The sequence below is a fragment of the Parambassis ranga genome, chromosome 4 (genome assembly GCF_900634625.1).
Source record: "Parambassis ranga chromosome 4, fParRan2.1, whole genome shotgun sequence".
NCBI lineage: Eukaryota > Metazoa > Chordata > Actinopteri > Ambassidae > Parambassis > Parambassis ranga.
In genome coordinates, this window is record NC_041025.1 from 13501765 (window position 1) to 13525112 (window position 23348).

Below are 23348 nucleotides of genomic sequence, written 5' to 3' on the forward strand. Positions count from 1 at the left end.
TCACGCCCTCTGCGTCAGCGGCGCAGGAGCGTCAAAGTGCAGACGCTGAACTTCTCTGTCTTTACTTTGTCCTGCCACCTCCGTCTGCCTGCTGCTGCTGCTGCTGCCGCCGCAGAGGAAACATGCTCATTCACACAGCGCAGCTTTGATTTGACTGACGCTCCGCGGACAGAACGTTTTTCCACAGGTAAACCCACCTGTTCACTTTGTTCTCAAAGTTTGTCGGTAATGTTTAATTTGGATTCTGTTGTCTGTACGCGCCTATCTTGTTACAAATCAATTTACCTGTGAGCCAGGTCGGGCAGGTTGGAGTAAAGTTACATAATAAAAGAGGGAAAATGTACTTTACACCTTATTGCACTAAAGTTTTATCTAGTGTTTACCTAAAGAAACGTTTGTACAGGTGAGATAGACATTACAGAATGGACTCGTGTATTGCTTTGACTAGTTTTAATGTTTCTATGGACACATCTGTCAAATGAGAATTATGGATTATTATAAAAATTAACTTGATTTATGTGCGATTAAAAGTGTCTTTAGTCCACATGTCCCACTGATCCAGTCCCATTCAATTTATGTTTAAAACTGTGATCTTCAATAAAATGGGTAAAATAAAACCTGCTTATTTAATGCTAAACTTTAGATTTCTTACATAAACACTGTCTCCTCTCACAGACTCGCCTCCACAATGGCCCAGCAGAACTTAAGCTGTCATTACAACGAGCCCATGGGCTTCTTCTATAACAAAAGTGGTGGGGATGATAAATGGGACAAGACTCAGCTCATCCTGGTGCAGGTGGTGGGTTCACTCTTCTGCTGCTTCATCCTGGTCTCCAACGCCATGGTCATCGCTGCAGTCATCACCAACAAGAGGTTTCACTACCCCTTCTATTATCTTCTCTCCAACCTGGCTGCCTCAGACTTCCTCGCTGGCATAGCGTACGTGTACCTCATGTTTAATACAGGCGAGGTGTCACGACAACTTACAGTCACAGGATACTTTATACGCCAGGGTCTTCTGGACATCAGTCTGTCAGCCTCGCTGGCTAACCTGCTGGTGATAGCTCTGGAGCGCTACATCTCTGTCATGAACTGGAAGGTCCACAGCAACCTGACGAAGAGGAGGGTGACCCTGCTCATTGTGCTGGTGTGGGCCATTTCCATCTTCATGGGGGCCGTGCCCAGTCTGGGCTGGAATTGTATCTGCAACCTGAGTGATTGCTCCAAGCTGGCTCCCATCTTCAGCAGGAGCTACCTGATCTTCTGGTCCATCTCCAACCTGGTGGTGTTCCTCATCATGGTGGCCATCTACATGAGGATCTATGCCTACGTCAGGAAGAAGACCGCTATGCTCACGTCACACACCAGCGGCTCCATCACACGCAAGAGGACGCCCATCAAGCTTATGAAGACAGTCATGGTTGTGCTCGGTAAGTACTACAGACAGATGTTATCACTGGTGATGCATCTGTGAGTCAGTGCAGTGTGTGTGTGTGTCGTTCCTAGAGATTTAAAGTTGCCACAAAGGTCACAGAGAAAGCTGAATCACAACTGATCACATAAAAGCAGATTAATGCAAAAAGAAGTTAGAAGAAACTCAGACATTACATCACATAGCATTTATTCTTTGTATTGGTATGTAGCATACCAGACTGACACCCTGCAGCACAGGCGTCCAGCTGAAAGTGACCCTTTAAAAAATGTTTTTTCTTTTGTGCAAGCAAAAGTCAATTTACAAAACATAAAACAAAAAAATAAATCTGATTATTTTTTCAGCCAACTGCCTAAAAGAAAGCACAAGCTTCCTTTTCTTGTCATTTTAATGCTAGATGAGGCGGTGAGATATCCTGGCCTTGCTGCCTTTGTTTAGGTGTTGCAACAGGATACCTTACAATAGAGGTGCAGTATTTAAATCCTTCCCCTCCCTGTGCTTTTCCTTTAAAACTGGAACAATAGCGTTGAACCAGTGCATTTTACTGGCGAGCAAAAGCACACAATCAACTCATCTGGGTCAGATTGATAACCTGCAGGTCAGATGAGGTAATGTGTTGTTGTGTTGTTTTTGTTTTCTTCACACGGACGCTTGCAGCGTCACCTCCGCAGCAGGCTGACGGTCTGTCATTGTTTCTCTCCGGGCTGCATGCTGTACTGTAGGAGCCGTTTGCTTCTCTATACACACTGTATTCCAGACTGCTGTGTAATTATCTCTCCCCTGCAAGGACACTGCTCCAGAGCCTGTGTGGCGTAACATGTAACCACACCACACTGGCCTTCAGTGACTGTCCCCTCCTCCTCCTCTTCCTCCACCCAAAAAAAGGAGAACCTATACTTGAGGACGCTTTCAATTGCTTTCAGATGCAGTTTTTTTTGTAGCTAGCGGAAGTGTTTGTACACAAGTGTCATTTTAAGACTTTCCTCCCTCTCACTTTCAGAATGTTTCTGTTTTGATTCTCTTAAATGTTTCTTCGCGCTCACCTTAAATCTCAGCTTGATGTTTTGAGTGACAAATTTTTATTCAAGGAGGCATTTATTTATATTGTAGTCTGTAATAAGGAGAAAAAAAAACAAATCCCAAGATCTCAAAGGGATATTTTAATCAGACAAAAAAAGAAACACTGAATTGTGATCTGAGTCTTTAAGTCAGTCACTCAGGCAGAAACAGCAACTGGTTAAACCAGTTCAGAGACGCATGAAACACACATTCTTTCTTTCGTCAAATGAGTGTCTGCAGAATGAAAGACTTTATCACTGATGGTTTCCTCAGCTGGTGAACACCAAAGAGTATTTGTGTGCATCATTGTTGCACAAAGTGTTTCCTCCCGCATCCTCCTCAGTTTGGTAAATATCCCTCTGTAGCCTGCAGGCATGTGATTGCAGCCCATCGGACAGTGTTGTGTTGGGGCTTGCATGTGAAGTGAAGAAAAAACTGTCTAACCACCATCATGAAGTGAATAGCTAAAGGAGGCATATGTTCAAAATGTGTGCCCCCTTTTTTTTCTTTGTAAGAGATTAAAGAGTCAGAAAATCTGCGTTTACACTTGTGGAATACATCAAAAAACCAGCAGTGGAAGTTCAATTTAATGGAGTCCCAATCGGTTACAGTTCAGTTCCCATTATTTTAGACACGAGAGACAAAGAATAAGAAGAAAGGCAGAGAGACCCATAAAAACACTTCTACCAGGCTCTGTCTGTGCCTGCATGTAAAGAACAGAACATGCTTTTGTTCTGCGGATGTATTGAAGAGCCACAGAACTGCTGGTAGTGCAGACAAGTTGCTGCTTGCGGCTTCTTTTTCAGTCCCAGAAATCTCTTAGTAGTCTTTTTTTTTGGTGTCCAAACACGTTTGAAGTTGATGGCTTATTGCCTGCTTCAGTGACTTGCTGTATTATTTACTGAATACAAAGAGTTAAGTATTTAACACAATAATGGCCTGGTGTACACAACCTGTGCTGACTTGTTGTTAGAATGATAATGCTCTGATAAAAACCTGTATCCTCTGGTAGAGTCTGTGTTTTAGCTTCAATCAGGTCATAGGAAGTCCATGAAAACAACAAATACATACATACAGTTTTTATTTGTTCGCCACTTGACGTTTTTTTTTACTTATATGTGCTTTATAATATATAATATAATATTATTATTACCATGCAGACTGCCATTAAAAGCTTCATAAGGCTTTCATGATGATTTAAGCGCCTGAGGTGTTTTTGTGGGTGTGCGTCGCCTTGTTGGCTCGTGTACAACGCAGAAATAAATAGGTGAGCCAGTGACATCATTTTGGAAGCAGCTACCGGCACACTTGAGGGCCACACTAGGCTCACCGACATCCCTTAAGTGGTAGAGCTGAAGGAGGGATCAGCAGATGTTGATAAACTCTGTCACTTGTGAGTCTTTGTCAATGTCAATGTCAATGTCAGCTTTATTTACATAGCACATTTATAAGGGCGTCGCACACCAAAGTGCTTAACATTAAAATACATAAAATAAACTCAAACTGATAAAATACATAAAAGAAATAAACTGCAGTAAAATACAATAAAACACAGATACAATCATAAAACATAAAAAGAGTTTGGTTGCTGGGCAACCAAACTAATAAAAAAAGAGCTCCCCCAAGAGCTGCCAATACTCAGGCAAAGGCCGAGGTGAATAAGTAAGTCTTATGTAGAGATTTAAAAGTGGTGAGGCCATTTGCCGACCGCACAGCTAGAGGCAGAGCGTTCCACAGGGTGGGAGCCACGGCTGAGAAGGCCCGGTCACCTCTAGTTTTTAAAAGACATTGGGGGACCTCCAGAGCCATTTGGTTAGCAGACCTAAGAGCTCTGGAGGGCCGATGCAATACCAGGAGGTCTGATAAATAGTCCGGGGCCAGCCCATGCAAGCACTTAAAAACGGATAAAAGAATCTTAAAATCAATTCTAAAATCAATTCTTAAAATCAAATCAATTCTTTGCTTTATCTTTTATCCAACAGGCTGCACAGGCAGGTCAAACAGGATTTATTGTGAGGTTTTGACGTTGGTTATATGTTAGAAGTTTCCTTTTACAAATAAATATGCATGCTGATATTATATATATCTTTTCTGTAGGGGCCTTTGTGTTCTGCTGGACTCCCGGGTTGGTGGTTCTGCTACTGGATGGCCTCAACTGCCAGAGCTGTAATGTCATGAAGTTAAAACGCTGGCTGCTGCTCCTGGCTGTTCTCAACTCCGTCATGAATCCCTGCATATACTCCTACAAGGACGAGGAAATGTGGACAACTTTTAAGAACCTCATGCGCTGCATTGGTAACGGCACACGGCGGCAACGCTCAACAAAGGCCAACAGCAGGCCGCTGAACTCTGGTCAGGACACGGGCACCAGTCAGGCAACCTCAGAGGACATGAAAAATGATCAGGAGATAATTAAGACCTGAGCTTGTAAGGAATTTTCTGTAGAAACTCTGTCCAGATGTGTCTGGACGTAGCTTATGAAGACACCGATTGGAGTTCACTTGAAAGAGAGGCTGCAATCTTTGTCTCCGTGTTAGCTGAGTTCACGTTAGAAGAACTTCTAACTTCATGCGCTACTAATTCCTCTGATGGAGGCTGATTTGACAGGGTTTCATCATTTTTTTGGATGTGTCTTCCTCTCTGGGTTATTTAAACTTGGATGATACAGTGATGGTGGACATTCATAGCTGTACATTTCTACTTTTACCACAGGAAGGGAAAAACCCTTCAAGGAGAGACATTTTCCTCAGTATAAATGTGTGTGTAAATATATATGCTTGAAATATCCTGTATGTTTACTTCCTGTGTAGCTGAGGAATAGATACTGTAATGGATTAAATATATGATTTTTAGTCAGGCACTCTGAAAGTGTAGGTTTAAAAACTCCTGTACTGTAAACATCTTTGTTACTCCTGCTAAAGCTTGTTTTCTTACTAAGCTTGACCAGATTGCTCTAATCATTGTTTTGCTGTTAAAAATCTGAACCACTCGCTGTTCGTGAACGGGATTCACCTCTGGAGAACATAACAGGGTCGGTCTTCGCCTGTCTGTTTGCCTTTTATCGGCTCACCTAAAACAAACATGACCTCCCTCCTGCAGCACCTCATGAAGGCGAACTTATTCTGCTTGTAGAATGACACATCCGCCTCGACTTGGCGACACAACAGCTGCTCACCTGGCGGAGGAAGGGCTCTAAAAATGATGTTGCAACACACTGGATTCCTGCTGGATATACGACATGAGCCCGCAGGAACCAAAGAGGATATGACTGAAGACACACACAAAAGGCCCCACAGGCTGACCACTCCATTGTTAAATCATTGACTGGGTTTGAATGAACTTTTCATTAGTTGTACAGTATTTATGCCACTCCTGCTGTAAAGGGCATGACATCAGTGGTGAGTGGAGAGCTTTACAGCTCCACGGTTTGTTTATTGAGCTGAGATTATCCATGTTCATTCCTGCGCAGTGTGTCTTTTTATGACTGTTGGACTTTAAATTCATAAACTTTGATCACAGTGTGTTTTTTTTCTCCTTGATATTACATGATAAACACCAAGAGGTGATCACCAAAAATGTGTAAAACACTATGTATATATATTTTTATATATAAAATATTTAAAGCATATTAATATGTTGGTTGATCAATCTAAACAACAACATCAACAATTGGGCCTAGCCTGAAAAACATCCTTATACTGAATCAACTATCCCTCCACTTTTCTTGTAGACAGTTACATCATCGGTTCCCAAGTTTATTATTTTTTTCAGTATTTAATCTATTGCAGCTGCTATACTGTCATCCTTAAAGTAAAACTTGCAGAGACACTGAACATATGGTCCAGGGGCCCATTCAGGCCAGTGGGAGCTGGTTGTTGACAAAATGTACCTCCCCACTAAAAATAAGTGAGTGCAGCAAATTCCGGATGTAGTCTGAAATGAAGTGAATTCAAAAAAAGATGCCTTTAAAATGTATTTGTTTTATCTTCTCTTTGTTTAAATATCCCTGTTTGACTGACATTCCCTCTTTCCGACATTAAATAATCCTCTGATTGTAACTGTGAGTCTAAAAACCTTTCACAACACTGCAGATTTAAACAAAAACCACAGAAAGGATTATCCCGTGCTGAACCCCGCAGCCAGCAGCTGATGATGCTGAAGTGCCATCGACAAAGATTTCTGCTGGCACTTTAGGAGGTGATTTCTATTCAGGCCAATTTATGACTGACCTCTAGCTTCCTTTCAGACAGGTCAACGAGTGCTTAGAGTCCTTAGTGAGAAGAACAACATCCTCATGTGGAAACCACTTCCATCAGCACAAATAAACAACACAAAAAGGCAATTATTACTAACAAGATGGCATTCATGCTAAGTGTTGTAAACTAAAGGATCAGTGCAACAATTCACAATATGTAAACTCTCTCGATTACAAGCTTTAAGGATGTATGTAAATTTTAAGTATAAATTATATGTAGTTTGTTTTTTCTAACTAAAAAAATGTTTCAGATCTGCCCTTTAATTTACACTACCCCACATGAAATACAGAGCCATTGTTCACTCTGAATCCAACCACAAACCCACAACTATTTTTATTTTCCCTCAAATTGTAGCTAACCTGTTTTTACAGCATTTCCCAATCACATGTTAAAATCCCTTTTATGCAGTAAAATCTCATGCAGCACTCCGGATGTATTCCCTATTAGCTTTAACAGCAGGGGACGTTGTACATGTTGCACTCATAATATAGACAACATTCAGCTGTGTTCCATTTGATCAAAACCATGTCTGGTTTGTGTTGAGAACTCTCTGTGTAGAACTGCATGTAGCTTCAGATCTGTCTCGCTGTTCTGGCTAAGAGTTCCCTAAAAAAAAACACGAACTGTAAAAGTATGTGGCGTGGCAGCCTTTTTCTACAGCTGTGCTGTAATTATGCATTCTTGAAAAGCCAATTAAATTTCACAGATGTTCTGAAATGCTGTCTTTCACTGTGTTCTGAATCCCAGGGCAATGCAGGCAGGGACACAAAATGTAAAGCCAAGGATACAAAGTCCCTGGTGCATTCAAGCTGTATGAGTCTTTAAAATACACATCACTCTGTATGCACACATTTGTTTTTTTTAGTTATGATGAGTTGACTCATGATGCGTTCAGGGGCGACCCATGCTGACCTGTAGGACAGTGAAGGTGAGCTGAAGCACCTTGTGAATGGCTGCATGATCAAATAGTGATTAAAGAGCCTCTTCTTCTGATTGGACATTTAGGGACATGAGAGAGAGGGCACACACACACACACATGCACACAGACAGAATTGATCATTCACTCAGTCAGTTTGTCCGGAGCAGGTCCAGCCACAGCAGCCGTCCTCATGGCTCCATGGACAGCAGCATCCTTCTGCTTGTGTTTCTTGCTGGTAAGATCTCCCACTGAGGAGGATTTACAAATATATCACGACCATTGATTTAACTTTAGAGAGGACATGCAGTCGTTATGAACTCATGTGTTCAGGGTTAACCTGCTCATTGTAGGAACTCGGGGTGATGGATAAACATGTGTTTATTACAGAGGAAGGAATATAAGTGACCGAGTTTTTTTAAAATTAAGATTCTTCCATTACTGAGGAACTGCCCTTTGTTGTCTTGTCAGAAACATTTGTTGCTGTGTGCATATGGTCGTGTACTTGTGGTGTTTCAGGGTACTGCTGGGCTGCATGCAGTGGCAGAGGAAGTATTAAGGTTTACTTAAAAAAAGACTGCTAATTATTTACGATATTATTGCATTTATGTTGCTGAGGCATTCATGTTTAAGCACCTGTAGTTTGTCAAAACTGGCACCAAAGTTTAACTTTCATAATGAACACTCCACTATAAAGCATTTTGTTATCATCCTGCTCTCATCAGGACTTCACAGTGCTGAGCATACATCTATTCCCATACAGTCAGGCCTGACTCACTGATAACACTTTACACGCCTTTTTGTCTGCAGGGAGTGAATTGCTGGCATGATCTGGACAACACAGAGTACGACTGCTGGCCGATCAACAATCCAAATGATTACAACATGATCAGCTGTGGTGGTGAGTTTCATGTCTTTAACGTGTGGGATTTTATTTTTTCTCATTTGCTCTGTCACTGTCTGTGCAAGGTGTGGCTCAATACATTTGAACCAACATACAGTACATGTGCAAACATACGACAGAGTATTCTGCTTCCTTATTTATGCACATATGTTCAGGTGATGAGTGTGTGTTGTCACAGGTCTGGAAATGGCCTGGGTGCAGCGTCCTCCAGAAAAAGTAACAAATGGGGAAGAGTTCAATGTCTCGTACACGGTGACGGCCTCAGATTCCTTTTATGAGTATGCAGTTAGGAACAAGATTTTCCAGTTCAGGTGAGAGTGTTACGTAATCAAGTGGAATCCTAAATGTCTGCCATGCTCAGACACACACAAATGCACACACATGCACACATGTTATCAATGACTTTTATTCACTTATATGTTGCTGGGAAAAGCTAAAGAGATAACTCTTCATGAGTGTGAACACTAACCTGATGCTGATCATTAACAATTTAAATCAGACAAGCTTTTATTGTGAAGTTTCAACTGTAAATGACATACAACAGAGGAACAGCAAATCAAACTTGCAGGGGGTGTTGTGTGAATTGACTCACTCTTCCTCTTGTTTGCCTTCTCTGCTAGTGATGCAGCAGACGCAAAGAGGTTCTGTCACGAACACGAGTGCCCGTCACACTGGAACAACGCCAACGAACTGAACTGCTGCGTGTATCATGCCAACATCCACTCCTGTCCTCTGGGCCTCATGGTTGGTACCCCACAGAGTGTGGACACAAAGTGTCTCCTCTACAGCAAATATGATCACGATATTTTTACATGTGACATATGTGTGTATCTGATACATTATTGAGAGTCTATGATGTCATTTTGTGTGACAATTTGTTAGTTTTAGCACTCTGTCTCTCAGGTCTGGCTTTCATCACAAATACAGATCACATTTAATGCTCTCCAAGTGCCAAAACTTTAAAATCTCTGTAACAATCAGGTAGTTCAATATTAATATTGATGATAAACAAATATGCCGAAAGGCTTCTATGTCAGCTAACAGGTACATTTTGCAACAGTGTGCTTTGTGTTTCCTTTCTTTATTTAAAGAAACACGGAGGAATCTGCGGCCCCTGGATCCCTGACGATGGAAAAATAGTGACTCACACTGTATCCAAAGCAGGGAAAATGACCCAGAAATACTGGACATCAAAGGTGAACCTTCAAAAGAATTTGCCACACATTTGGAGAACATTTGTTTTACACCACCATGTTAAAATATTTAGAAACACACTGGTTGCTGTCTTTTTGTACTGTCACGCTGCAACATGACAGATGTTTGTCATTGCATTACAGCTTGATGACAAGTGAGCACAAGTGTTTGTTTAAAGTCTGTGAGAGTGAGGACTCACCTTTACTGTGTTTGCAGCTATGACACATTGATTCAGTGTAAATAGGTTTTTTTGTGCATCTTCATATAACCTCAAAGGGACGAACTGATATCATGGTGTTTTTAACCTCTCTATCATAGTACACAGCAGATTCTTAACTGCACTATCACTGTGTTTTCATATTTTAGGTTGTGTTGATTCATGTTGGGGTCACCTCAGTCATTGCTCATATCAAAATAGGACAGATGCACGCAGCACTGGAGTCCAAAGTGCTTGTTGTCAGTGCTCAAGGTCAGTCTGTTAACATTTAGTCTAAATCAGATACAGTCACACAGCATAAAGCTGCATTTAGTCAAAATGAAGTACAGTATATACACTGTTTCTTTAAAAGAGATAATAAAGAGAGAGATAATAAAGAGATAATAACAAATTGTTATTATCATCTCTTTTACTGTGTTCTACTTATTATAAAGTTTGTACCTTTGCATTTTGAGAGTACTCGTGATGTTCTTTCAGTGTGCGGGGATAATGTCTGCGAGCCGGAGGAAAACTGTTTGAACTGTCCGGCAGACTGTGGCATCTGTCCGATGTCCATCACTATCAAAGTGGCCATTGGGCTTCCAGTCACCTTGTTCAGCACCGCCTTTATTTTAACCATGGTGGTCAGTAACACACACACACACACACACACACACACACACACACATGATTCATTTGCTGATGTTTATCTTCTCTTTTCCTCTTCCATGCAGTGGCTCCAGTACCAGAAACAGAAGATGTTTTGGGATGAAAGCTGGATCATTAACTACAAGAACATAATATTTGGTAAAGATCATGTTTACACATGTATTTCCACAGAATATACAATTTACAAGAGGCCCTAGACTTCCTTTCAAGTCCCCATTCATGTTCTAAAGGAATGCATTACTTTCATTTACAATATATAAGTGCTTGCATTAAAGCCTTTGTAATGTGTGATAAATATGTGTAGACCTTTCTGGAGCTTTTGAAGATCCCTATTCCCTGTGTCCACACTGTGCTGCCTGCAGGTCGAGTGGGATGTGTGGGCCCCGGCAGCACCATGAGCCTGCAGCGGGTGAAGAGCAACTCCAGCGTCAGTAGAACAACCGATGTGACTGTGTTTACCGGAGTCAACACTTCCTTCAAACAGGGCTGCATACAACCAGGCATATAGTGAGAATCATAGATACGTTTTATTATTAGTTCAGATACATGTTAATGAACCTGAGGGTAAATCCCATTTCTGTGGTGTTTACTTGTGTTTGTGCTGCAGTGATGGCAGGGCAGTGGCAGTGAAACACATCCACAAGAAACACTTCACTCTGTCTAAAACCATCAGAAAGGAGGTGAAAGAAGTTCGGTGAGGAAACTCCTGCAGGAGAAAGACCGAAAATGTAATGATGTGTCATTTCTGTTTTTAAATTAAACTTTTTTTTAGCTAATTTTTTAAATTTGTTACACTGTCCAGCCAACTGGACCATCCCAACCTCTGCAAATTCATTGGTGGTTCCATCGAGGTTCCTTATGTGAGCATCATCACTGAGTACTGCCCCAAAGGAAGTCTATCTGATGTCCTTCTCAACGATGATATACCCATCAACTGGGGTTTTAGGTGAGAAAAACTTTTGACCTGTTGATCAATCGGCTGGTTTTCCAAAAACGTGGTGGTGTCTTTTCTTAACTAACACAATCAAAAATGCCTTCATGTTAGTTTAAACTTTAAATAAACAAACAGAAAGCATCTTTATTTTCTTCAAGCTGCCAGACAAATGAGTGCAGAACACATAACCAGTAACATCTCCATCCTTCCATCCATCCATCCATCCAGGTTGTCTTTTGCCAGTGACATCGCCCGTGGCATGTCTTACCTCCACCAGCATAAGATGTTTCATGGGAGGCTGCACTCCAGAAACTGTGTTGTTGATGACCGCTGGGTGTGCAAAATATCAGGTAACAATGTACCAATATCACAGTCAAACTACAATTTGTGTTCCGAGTCAGCTTTAATCATATGTTTTCATCATTTACACTAAGTCACCAAACATATAGGAATCATTTCATGACTGAGCCACGTCCTACACTGTCAGCAGCTTTACTGTAAAAGTGACAACAGCATCATGGTTTACTGTGTTCTTGTTTTCAGATTACGGCCTCACAGCCTACAGAAAAGAGGACTTAGAGGCCGTCAGTAATGGCTTCAGCTGTGGGGATGTAAACTACACATACTGTGCTCCAGAAGTGCTGCTGGGAAGCAGCTTCAACGTAACAGCAGCGGCAGATGTGTACAGGTGTGCTTGACTCACACCGTCACTTTAGATCGCTGTGTAACATTTGGAAAGAAATTATATTCCTTCTCTTCGTTTCCCTGCTCTCCTCAGCTACTCCATGATTCTGGTGGAGATTGCGACTCGCTCTGACCTAATTTCAGTGAGTATGGCAGCCCTCTTGGTAGATTACAACCTTCAGCTCCCTTTTGATCTCTGCTTTGTAACCCGCACTGCTCTCTACCAGGACCAGGCTGAGGGAGTGAGGGTGGATATCACGTGGCGCCCCCCTCTGCCTGAACTCAAGGCAGGGAAGGCTGATACTGACTGTCCCAGTCAGGGAGACTACTGTGAGGTAATATATAAAGGAATATATTGGGGTTTGATTTGTGATTGATAATTCTGTGTCATAAGATTAAAAAAGGTCTGTTTTAGAAATCATGGTTCAGAGGCAGAATCTCTTCTTTGTGGAAATTATTTTGTGGAAACAGGGTGGACTTTCACTCAGGATTCCAAGGTTCAAGTCCCTCTAATACTGCAAGCTCTATTGTTTTCAACACCAGACTAGATTTACTAGTCTTATTCTGTGATAACAATGCAAATTTAACAAGGCTTTGCTCTCTTCACTATCAGCTCATTAAGAAGTGCTGGTCTCACAACGTCACCATGAGGCCAACATTCGAACAGGTGAAGAAGATGCTGGAAAAGATGAACCCACACAAAGTCAGCCCTGTGGACATGATGATGAATCTGGTAATAACCCAGTGAAATAAAACTCAGTGTAACATTGCCCAAGGCTGTTTTTGTGCCCTCTCCCTAGATGTGAGTTTCTTTAACTGCAGATGGAGAAGTACAGCAAGCATTTGGAGGCCATCGTAGCAGAAAGAACGCAAGACCTCCTTCAGGAGAAACAGAAAACAGATCGACTGCTGTACAGTAAGTCAGGATTGACAGGCTACATAAATGATATTATTGTCATTACACATTTATTATTTTCAGTGTATGTTGTTATGCAGCAAATAGACAGACGCTGCTGTTTAATCCAGATAGAATTACTTGAATGATGAGGCTTCACTAACTCAAATGTACTTACTGCCATCTGGTGGAGCAGGAAGGATATAACAGCTGCTGTTCTTGTGCAGGTATGTTACCAAAGCCGGTGGCTGATGACCTTCGGCAGGGCCGAACAGCAGAGGCTCAGAGCTTCTCCAATGCCACCGTCTACTTCAGGTTTGTATTGCGGCATTCAAATAAGACTAAACATTTTGAACACTACTTAAAGTTTAAAGACTGGATTAATATCTCTTCCTGCTGACCTAATCAGAAAAAAATAGAAATCATTCCGCTGAGTGTTAGTGTAAGCTTTATAACGTAGGAATCACAGTTTCCAGTGTTATGCATCTGTGCTTTGAGTTAAATTAGTTAGATCTTCATTCATTGAATTGAATGCACAGTGTTTACTGTTTGATTTAGATGCTGCGACATGAAAACTATAGCTGACTGTATTTCTCTCTCTCTCGCAGCGATATTGTCGGCTTTACTCAGCTCTCTGGTGCCAGCACCCCCCACCAGGTCGTGAATTTCCTCAACCAACTTTACACCACCTTTGATGATATTATTGACAATTATGATGTCTACAAAGTGGAGACAATAGGTGATGCCTGTAAGTAAATTGATGTCCAAAATCCTGATTATAGCCACACGAAAAAAAAAAAACTAAACAAAACAAAACAAAGGGCAGTTTATCGATTAGGCTATGTGATGTTCTCCCGTCAGGATATCTCTATCTTCCTGTAATGTCCCATCTTCTCTAGATATGGTGGTCTCGGGGGTCCCTAAGGAAAACGGCATCAATCATGCAGGAGAGATTGCAAGCATGGCCCTGGATCTTGTCGCCGTCTGCCACTCTTTTAAGATCCCACACAAGCCCAACACACAGCTGAAGATCCGCGCCGGGATCCACTCAGGTATATACTATATTAGCTTTTCTGCTGCACAATAACAGGGAGGTAAAATGTGTCGGTGTATTTTGGGGCTATGTCATACATGCAATATTGTGTTGCTGCTCTTTATCCTGCAAGGACCTGTTGTTGCTGGTGTGGTTGGCACTAAAATGCCACGCTATTGCCTGTTTGGGGACACAGTCAACACAGCATCACGGATGGAATCAACAAGTGATGGTAAATGGAACAGTTTAATACAGTGTGCCCTCCAGGTTTGATTTTATGTCAGGTACATGTCTTGAGTTCAGCTTTTTGGCCTGTGACTACAAACGTCATAACTCCTGTGGTAAACCCAGTGTATAGTGCCCTCATGGAGAATGAGCCTCAATGGATTATCATTTACATGATATCTAATGAAAATGAAGTTGGAGTTGGAAATGACGTTTATTTGGTTTGTAATTATACATGAAAACAATATACACACAATATGAGCAACAAATAATCTAATCTGAGGATTAAAGTTCAAAAACACTGCATGCTGTACATAGCAGACTAAAATGAGCTACTGTAATATGTTTGTTTCTTTATCATAGCTCTGAAGATCCAGGTTAGTGGGGCCACAGCTGACCTGCTGCATACGCTGCGAGGCTACATTCTGACCTGCAGAGGAACACTTAATGTAAAGGTACCAGATTCATGCCGTACTCTGTAGTCTTTGTAACTTGATGAGAAACCAGCAGTACTTTTTATGTGTACAGAGGTTTCTGCGGTTCGTGTGAGGGGGGGGGGACACAAAACCCTGCAGAGGCGGAGCATTGTCGTTACATTCCAGGCTGTGGTCATGGCGACTGGATATTTTATTGTGTTAGTAAACCCATCTCACTGAGCTGATAACGAAGCTGAAACACTGGATTCTTTTTTTCTTTGATAATTGCTTTTAGCTATAAAGATGTACCACATTTTTACATTTGGATTAAAGCATTCAGAAAAAACATTAAGACATATTTGTAAAATAATCTATGGTATTTTAACCCCTTCCCTCAAGGTTGAAGCTCTCTTCAAGAGCTCTTTATCTGAACGTTTCTCTCCATTATACTTGCTTCTATTCACACTGCAACCTAAAACCTCTTTTTGGGTGGTGCCTGGGTGATTACAGGGGAGGGGTTCACTTCTCAACCCCAAGGGACAGCCCTGCATTGCTCACACTTGTGATGTCTTGCTCAGAGGTGGCCTCAGCTGCTGCTCTCTGCCCTCCATCAAACGCTAATGGCTTTATTTAAAATTCAAAGGGATGCATGCTTTGCAATATGACCCTCTTCTCTCTCTTGTATTCACCCTGAGCTGCTTTCTCTCATTTTTCTTTATTCAACAGGGCAAAGGGGACATGACAACATGGTGGCTGGAATCAAAAAAAGCTCATCACACAGACCCACTGCTCAGGACGTCAGAATCCAAAGCAGTCCCAGTACCAGTTAGTGACTAGACCCTAGTAAAATATGAAAATTATGACAAGTTGATAAAAGATATAGGATAAACAAATGATTGACCACAAATATGAATTCAAAAGACAGAATTTTTTTCATATGTGTAAGAGAAATATGCAGAGAAAACTGCCAGAGTTTAGGAAATGTTTTTTTTCTCTGTAGATCTGTTTTTGTATTGTCAAGCTGACCTATTCTGTGTGCTGAATTTAAAGAAGAATCACTGCCTAAAGATTTAACTCTTACAACACCAAATATATGTCAAGGGTTTCTGATGTATTTGGTCTGTGTTTTCGTTTAAAAATCACTTTGTGTGTGTGTGTTTTTTCTTTGACATTTTATTTATTTGTCCGTCTTCACCTGTCTCTTATGTCTTTCTAGGCAGTTTTATTATCTGAAAATTATTGTATCAACACTTAGTCTTTTTGTAGAATAAACCTTTCCATTTGTGGTCTACCAAGTAATAATTGTACAGTAATTGTGTTGCTTTTATGTAAAAACAACAACAACAACAAACAAACAGAAACAGTTAATGAACTTATATTTGTTTGTGTTAAATTAAATGTTGATGCAGAGGCTTGTTACACAAACTACTTTTGTTTGAATGTAAGGCTGTTTTGTAGTTCTGTATGTTGTTGCTTGTTGTGCAGTGCAATAAGTACTTTTGTTAAATGTTGTTACATTAAAGTTACTATAAAGTTGTATGAAGGGTGGATTTGCAGAATCTAATTATAGAATTTCTTTGTACACACACTGTAGAAAGTGTTGTCAGCCCACTGTACCACAAACAAATCACACATACTTCTACCTGAATGGTTTTGAAGGAGCGTGTTGTTTTTATTCTCAGCCATCAGCCAATCACAGTCCGCCGTGTTTGGTTGCTAGACAACGAGTGGGCCAATTAGCGCTGTGTTTGGTGTGCGTGCCGTGGTGTGTGTCATTTGGACCGACATGGCTTAAGGAGCTCTTGAGGGAAGGAGCGGTCTGGAAACACACAACGAAGTGCAGCGTCGTGTAAGTGCTGGAAACATTTTTGTTATTATTTACTTCATGGAGTAAATAAACATTTGTTGTCGTAACTGCTCGGTTTGTGACGGGAAAGCCCGAACAGGCACGTCTACTCGTTCGTCTTCAGGTTGTTTTTAGGTGGTGGACACTCGGCGTTTATCGGTAGTTTAAGGCAGATAATAGACCTGTAGTTCATGTGTCTTGTCTTATTTAACAGTTTAACATCACAGTACTATGATTGTGTGACACAGCTAGCTCTTGTCCCTGATGTGTAAAAGCAGTAAAGGGAGCCTGAGGTAGCTAATCAGGTCAGTGTTTGCACATATAATATTCACTTATTTTTCTGTTGTAGTATTAACAATATCTAGCTATAGCAGCAGTGTTGAAATTCTGACCCTTTTACTTTTGCAGCTGTTTATAGGGAGGACTTGCAGAGCTGTTGTCTTAGCCTGAACATACACTGAATGTAGGCAGTTCACTCCAGGTTACCTCATCATTTGCCTCATTTCTGAGAATGTGGTCAGCTAAAATAATATTAATGAAGCTAACTCTGCTTTTCAGTTTAAATTGATTAATGGTGAATGAAAGGTTAATGCTGGTTGAGTTGTCAGTCTAATCTGAGGGCAGACTTTTCAAGCCTCATGGGTGCAGGCTTGCCATCTGTCCCACCAGACTGATTAAGTATCACAGAAACTTAACTGCAGGTCCTCTAATTTTACAGAGGTGCACCCCTTCTGATAACTTCTATAGGTGGACAAAGATCACTAAGCTTTTTTAAACTAACATGTAATAAAAGTAGATTCTGCTCTTTTAGCTGTTATTGCAAGGTGAATGGCTCTAGTAGAAGCATTTTCAGTGCACTATACATCAGTTTAATAATAACAATGACATTTTTTTGACTCACACACAGCAAGGCACAGTTTTATCTTTGTGTTCAAATGTTTATCCTTGCAGACAAATCAGCATGTTGTCTGTCTGGGATTTAGTCTGATCAGCTGATAATCCCATTGAGATAAAATGGCAGCCTGGTCCCAACATGTAACCTGTTAAATACTCTACCTGGACAATAGTGTGGTACATTAACAACAACAACGTAACAAACATAAAAACTGCACCCCTTAAACATTTTAATGTATGTCTTATTAATCTGCTGCAGTAATATATTTACTATTTAGCTTGTTGCCAGTGACAAAGTAATAGATTACCCCTTGGAAATCTGTTGCTTCCAAGCTCTGTTATTAAGGTTGCTGCATGCTTCCATCCCTTACCACTGTACTCCCAATGCTTTATAATCCACACATTGTTGAATGTCCACTGCTAATCTGACCATCTATTTTAGGAGCTGTGTACGTAGGTGGATCTTGTGACAAATGTTGTGTGTCCTGCACATGTGGTAGAAGATTGAGACACGTAGCCAGAAGGCTGCACTGCAACAATGCCAGAGTCTTCCCTGGGTGAGTTTAAAATCTTTGAATATGAAGACTGTTAACATTGTTTAATATCAAATAATGTGAATGTGCTGTATATTTTGACACACTTTTTCCCCCTCACAAGTCAAGGATGTACGCAGCAGCTCTGAAAGTAGAACGTCCCCCATGAGGCAGTTTAGCCAGTCACCGCTGCCACTGCACAGAAATCCCTACGTGCTCAGTGCTTTCTGCACAGAGCACAATGTGAAAGAATGTCTGTCACACCTCAACCAGGTTGGTGGTCCTCTGTCTCTGATGTAGTATTAGCACAGTCTGATAATCTTCTAGGTTTGGCTGGTAACAACAACTTATAAAAATCCTTTGTGCACATTTCTTGGGCACCTTTCTTGGATATGTAAATGTATACTGTATGCACTGTGCAAAGAGTTCTAGTTCCCCTTCTGCATCTCTTTTTCTTCCTTTTACTCTCCCTTTACAGGAGGTGCTGCCTCTTGGCCTGCCACCAGTTTGGGCCGAGTCAGGTGGCAGCTCAGAGTTAAATGTTGTGGCTGTGCTAAATTGCATGTATGACCTGATTCAGTTGCACCACAAGGGCCTCAGAACCCTGGAAAACATGGAAGTGGAGCAGCTCAAGTCAAGTAGCAATGTGGAGTGTCTGCAGCTCACCACTACTCGACTAAAGGTACAGTAGCACACATAGTGTTCTCCTGTTATTATTCTGTCTTTAAATAACAAATCATAACAGATAAGCACTGTCTTCATTACAACCACTCACACTGGTTGTACAGAAGCAGTAATTCATGTACAATTTAAAAACTAAATTATTATTTAGGTTCATTTAATTGATTATACACTGTTTTAATCGAACCCTAGTGTGAGCACTCCCTCTTCCTGTGCTACTTTGTAGGAGCAGCTTGAAGTTTCTAAAAGAGAAAACACAGGACTTCTTGAAAGAGAGCGACAGCTCCAGCTGAAAGTGAAGAGTTTGCAGAACTGCCTGAAAAATGAAAAAGAAGAAGTACTTGAATTTTTTAATTGAGGTGAAGTATATACAGTTATCGGGACATTTTTGTTTTAAATGACAGTATGTATTATTTGCTCTTTGCCAGGTGCAGAAACTTCAGAACATAATTGCGAGCCGGGCCACTCAGTACAATCATGAGATGAAAAGGAAGGAAAGAGAATTTAACAAACTGAAGGAGCGTCTGAATCAACTTCTGGTTGACAAGAAGGAGAAGAAACAAGGTGAAACAGAAAATATTTATAGTGAAAGGTGAACATTGAAATCCCATTTGAGACTTACTTTCTTATTCCCTGCATCTGTCATTTTTGCTTTTTTCAGCCATCGATGTTTTGCACAGTATTGGGCGAGCTGATGGGAAGAGAAGCCTTTGGAAAACTGAAAAAACTGAGGCAAAGTAAGATCACCTTTTCAGCTTGTCTGTATTGCTCTGTAAACTTTTTCCAACTAATATAATCTGATTTTGGTTGTCAGCCTTTTTCAAAAACCGACTGTAATGTCTGTAACAGTTAAGTTTGTGTTTCTTGCTCTCAGGCACGAGGGGGAAATGTATAAGACTCTCCTGAGCGACTATGACACCCGACAGAGGGAGCTTGTGTTGGAAAATGCAGAGTTGAGAAAGGTGTTGCAGCAGATGAAAAAAGATATGGTTTCTATTCTGAGCTCCAGGAAGGCAGCCCTGAAAAGCGACAAACATGATCATAGTGGCTTACAGGTTGGAAATGTTTACATTTTGAAAGTATGTAATCTGTGATGGAGTCTTGCACTCAGACACTTTGTTTCTACTTTGTTCAGTATTTTTACCCCATAACTTAATTTATTTTCACTCTTTGAAAGATGCTGATAGTCAGTGTTATACTTGTTGTCATTTAGAAATGTTTGCTAGATGTTCTACAAACAGATTTAAAATCTATTTTTATCCTCCTATCAGAATGCCTCAGAGGAGGATGAGGAAGAGGTGTTCGATTCTAGTAAGGAAAGTGTGGAGTTGTCCTGTGTTCATGCCCGAGAGAAACTGACCAACAGTATTCGCCTCCAGTGGAGAAGACTCAAAAATCATGTTGAAAGACTGGACAGCCAAGGTAGTTTCATTCTATATCTTCCCTAGTTCCAATTTGGTGCTCTCTGGGTGACTTCATTTTAATGTATGTGTATGTGTATGAATGTAAATATAAGTATTTCTTTCTGTGCTCTCTGTTTAGTATCTTTGGCTCAGATAGGAGAGAGAAAAAACACTGATGCTGTTCCACGGGAGACTCATGAGGAGGAGATGGACAGACTAAAGCTTGAGATCCAGCAATGCAAAGACTTTATTCAAAGTCAACAGCAGCTCCTGCAGGTAAAGCTGAAATTACCCTGACATGTCTGAGATCCATTAGTTTACTATTTGATAAAATGGCCAATGTATTGCTACTACAACACGTGTGGTGTGATTCCATAAATGAACAGACTGCGCCTCTTCTCCCTCTACTTGTAGCAGCAGCTCAGCTGTCCCTGTGATGAGGAGGCTGCACCGCTGCTGAACGACTGCTTCATGCTGCAGGAGAAGAACCGTCTCCGTGAGGAGTGGAAGACCATTGAAGAGCAGAGAACAATCTTCGAGAGAGAGAGGAGGAACTTCACTGAAGCAGCCATTAGACTGAGCCATGAGGTGATTTCAAACAAACAGAATTAAAGGACACCATGTTGATGTTTTAGATGGCTGAACTGTGTTTGAAATGACTTGTTTTGTTCATTTTGCAGAGGAAGGCCTTCGAAGAGGATCGTGCAATGTGGCTCAAACACCAGTTTTTAAACTTGAGTCCCTTCACAGACACAAAGAAATCTGCATTGTCAAAGTCTAAAAGTGCCTTTTTAATATGTGAGTGTCTATCCTTTGACAGTTCGACCACTGATATGACCAAGTTGCTTTGAGGCAAATGTGATTTCTGGGCATGAAGACTTCAAATTACTCCGAATTGTAACAATAAATATGATCTGATCTTAGCTGCTGAAACAGATCCGAGCGCAGCCCTGCCTCTGGACAACGTCATGAAGTGTCATTCAGACAGAGCCTCCCCCACACCCAGAAGTGTCTCGCTCACATCATCTTCTACAGCTGACCTGTATCGCACATTTTGCCTTATCCCAGAAAACAGGTACAGTGTCTACAATATTATTATTTTATGCAGTTATAGTTTGTCACTCACTGTCTGTATATTTTTTCAGCTCAACTAAACCAAAGAGAAAGAACGGACAAGCCGAAGAATCAAGCATCCACTTCAGTGAAAATGTTCCAATCCAATACAAACACTGGAATGACAGCGAAGAGCACAGCAGCAACGTGCTCTTTGAGGATAAGAACAGCTCCATATGAAGCCAACAAATCTCTTTTGATACAGAATTATTGTGAAAGTCTGGATTTTGGTTGAACTGTGGTATATTGGAAATCCTTGTGAACAGTGAATGCTAAATCAAGAGCTCTGGTAGCTGCTGGTGTTCAGTCCACTGTATGATTGAGAGGCAGTCGTTTATTAGGTTACTGTTTACTTTTATAGTATGTTGTAAATGTATTTTATTTATTCATGTGATATTGTATTACTTGTTTTGTCATTTTTTTCTTGATGGGTATCTGTGTCACAAGTTTTTAGAAATTAGATTTGATGCTGCTGTTTCTCTGATGCAATACAAGTAAAAAGAAATAGTTCTTGTAATTATAACAAAATGTGGCTGATTAACAGCCTTATTTTTTAGTCAATGTTACAGTTGGGTTACAAGCAGGTGATGCTGCTGCTTTATAGGAGGGAAGTCTGTTAAATAAGTAGGCACTGTGATATTTATATGAATGTAAAACACTGTATTTTGAAATGATGGCACACCCTCATGGCTTCATATTGACATAATGGTGTCAGTTACCACTAAAATGAGAAATTGTGTGTTTTAGGAAATGTTACATTTGCATTTATTATATGCTTTTAAGCAAATGAAAGTTCTTTCTCTACTTTTTTGACCGTGTTTAGTTTTGTTGCAGTCAGCTACAGTATCCTGTGACTGACACAAATGTCCACTATGACAAAAGGAGATGAGGCTGTCGAAGAGGTAAGTATTGTATAATTGTCAAGACATACTGACACTGGTTCTGGATCTGGACTCTACTCACTACTGTTTAAAGTACTGTTAAGTACTATTAAGAAACAGTAAAGATGATATAACACAAGGCAGGTGGCAAGTTTATATGTATTTTAAACTAACTATGTGTTCATTAGCAAGCCAGTCTCTTAATTGTAACTTGTGTTTTGTGTTGAACTCCATCAGGACTGAATTTTCAGTTGTTGTCAGCAACCAAGGCAGCCAGGATAATCTGGTGTGGTGTGTCCATCTGAGCAGCTCCATTCATCTCAGCAAAATCTGAGACCTGGATCACCTCATTGACGGCCACCTCCAGGATCATGATGCCAGGTGTAACACCTCTCACGTTCTTGGCATCATGTGAAGATAAATAACACAGATAAAACACAAATTTGCTTATATGTCCAACATTGTAGCACATGTGCATGACACCCACCTGCTGGCACTTGTTTTTTTTCCTGACAGTGGTTCATGTCCCCAGATCTTTGACAAACCTCTTTCATCTCATTGACATTCTGGGTCTTGATGTTGAGCTGAAGGACACTCGGGATTCCTCTGTAGATGTTCAGCACCGCTGTTGAGATTCCTGCAGCGGAACATTTTTCCCACAGCTCAGTTGACCTATTGAAATTAATGGAGGCCGGAGCTGAGCTGACAGGGCAGAGGTGAGCTTGGTCGCTGGGATTTAAGGATCCAAGCCAAGCCCCACGTTTGCTGTGCTGTTGGCAGTGATCTTCTCTGGCATATCTCCATCATGTTGCAGTTTCAAAGTTCATAAAGGGTCAATGCGACTATTTGCTGTTTGTTCACTCTGTTTGTCATGGTCATTGTGACCACTGAGGTCGGGACAGTTTAGCAGGTCTTTCTGCTGTGTTTGATTGTCACCCTCAAATATTCTCAAATATTGGCCATTGGTGTAGCTTTGTAGCTATGTTTCTCGAAGTTTAATTTAACACACAACCGTCCTTCAAAAATACAAATTTACAAACATTAAACATGCTAGACAAGCATGTCCTCTGGGCAGCATCACTTCATTCTAACTGGACATCTAATATATAGATAATATAATATAATATATATATATATATATGTTTGTTTGGTGGTAATTTACTGGTAATGAACAGTGCCAAAC

At 40.9% G+C, this 23348-nt stretch overlaps 3 protein-coding genes across 5 annotated transcripts; all 3 read left to right on the forward strand.

Moving 5' to 3' along the window:
• On the forward strand, positions 1-6009 carry lpar3 (lysophosphatidic acid receptor 3). Its single transcript, XM_028404683.1, has 3 exons — positions 1-187; positions 676-1430; positions 4589-6009. Exons 2-3 carry the CDS (start codon positions 689-691, stop codon positions 4912-4914), a joined length of 1068 nt encoding a protein of 355 aa, XP_028260484.1. The 5' UTR covers positions 1-187; positions 676-688; the 3' UTR covers positions 4915-6009.
• Positions 6010-7839: 1830 nt separating this feature from the next.
• LOC114434667 (atrial natriuretic peptide receptor 2) lies at positions 7840-16351 on the forward strand. Its single transcript, XM_028404003.1, has 23 exons — positions 7840-7902; positions 8475-8565; positions 8747-8879; positions 9189-9312; positions 9660-9764; positions 10129-10231; positions 10457-10602; positions 10693-10765; positions 10990-11134; positions 11235-11321; positions 11430-11573; positions 11790-11911; positions 12105-12249; positions 12340-12388; positions 12473-12580; positions 12859-12978; positions 13068-13161; positions 13368-13455; positions 13749-13888; positions 14040-14192; positions 14307-14405; positions 14762-14853; positions 15541-16351. Exons 1-23 carry the CDS (start codon positions 7858-7860, stop codon positions 15649-15651), a joined length of 2517 nt encoding a protein of 838 aa, XP_028259804.1. The 5' UTR covers positions 7840-7857; the 3' UTR covers positions 15652-16351.
• A 232-nt stretch (positions 16352-16583) lies between these two features.
• LOC114434762 (afadin- and alpha-actinin-binding protein-like) lies at positions 16584-21464 on the forward strand. 3 transcript variants are annotated; one of them, XM_028404144.1, is made up of 14 exons: positions 16584-16663; positions 17997-18111; positions 18212-18360; positions 18566-18769; positions 18995-19105; positions 19197-19332; positions 19430-19505; positions 19643-19823; positions 20040-20190; positions 20311-20447; positions 20586-20759; positions 20852-20969; positions 21096-21246; positions 21317-21464. In XM_028404144.1, the coding sequence occupies exons 2-14, from the start codon at positions 18093-18095 to the stop codon at positions 21462-21464; spliced, it is 1755 nt and encodes a 584-aa protein (XP_028259945.1). In that variant the 5' UTR covers positions 16584-16663; positions 17997-18092. The 3 variants fall into 3 exon arrangements, with proteins under 3 accessions (XP_028259945.1, XP_028259946.1, XP_028259947.1); XM_028404145.1 differs by having other exon boundaries at positions 20589-20759; XM_028404146.1 differs by lacking the exon at positions 16584-16663 and having other exon boundaries at positions 18101-18111; positions 18217-18360.
• Positions 21465-23348: the final 1884 nt, after the last annotated feature.

Coding starts and splice junctions, on each gene's coding strand:
- LOC114434762 (XM_028404144.1), top strand. Junction 19,333..19,429: donor CAAGAAGGAGAAGAAACAAG/GTGAAACAGAAA, acceptor TGCTTTTTTCAG/CCATCGATGTTTTGCACAGT. Junction 19,824..20,039: donor ATGATCATAGTGGCTTACAG/GTTGGAAATGTT, acceptor TCCTCCTATCAG/AATGCCTCAGAGGAGGATGA.
- lpar3 (XM_028404683.1), top strand. CDS start 689: ATGGCCCAGCAGAACTTAAGCTGTCATTACAACGAGCCCATGGGCTTC. Junction 1,431..4,588: donor GACAGTCATGGTTGTGCTCG/GTAAGTACTACA, acceptor TCTTTTCTGTAG/GGGCCTTTGTGTTCTGCTGG.
- LOC114434667 (XM_028404003.1), top strand. CDS start 7,858: ATGGCTCCATGGACAGCAGCATCCTTCTGCTTGTGTTTCTTGCTG. Junction 9,313..9,659: donor CCTGTCCTCTGGGCCTCATG/GTTGGTACCCCA, acceptor CTTTATTTAAAG/AAACACGGAGGAATCTGCGG. Junction 14,193..14,306: donor CCGCGCCGGGATCCACTCAG/GTATATACTATA, acceptor TTATCCTGCAAG/GACCTGTTGTTGCTGGTGTG.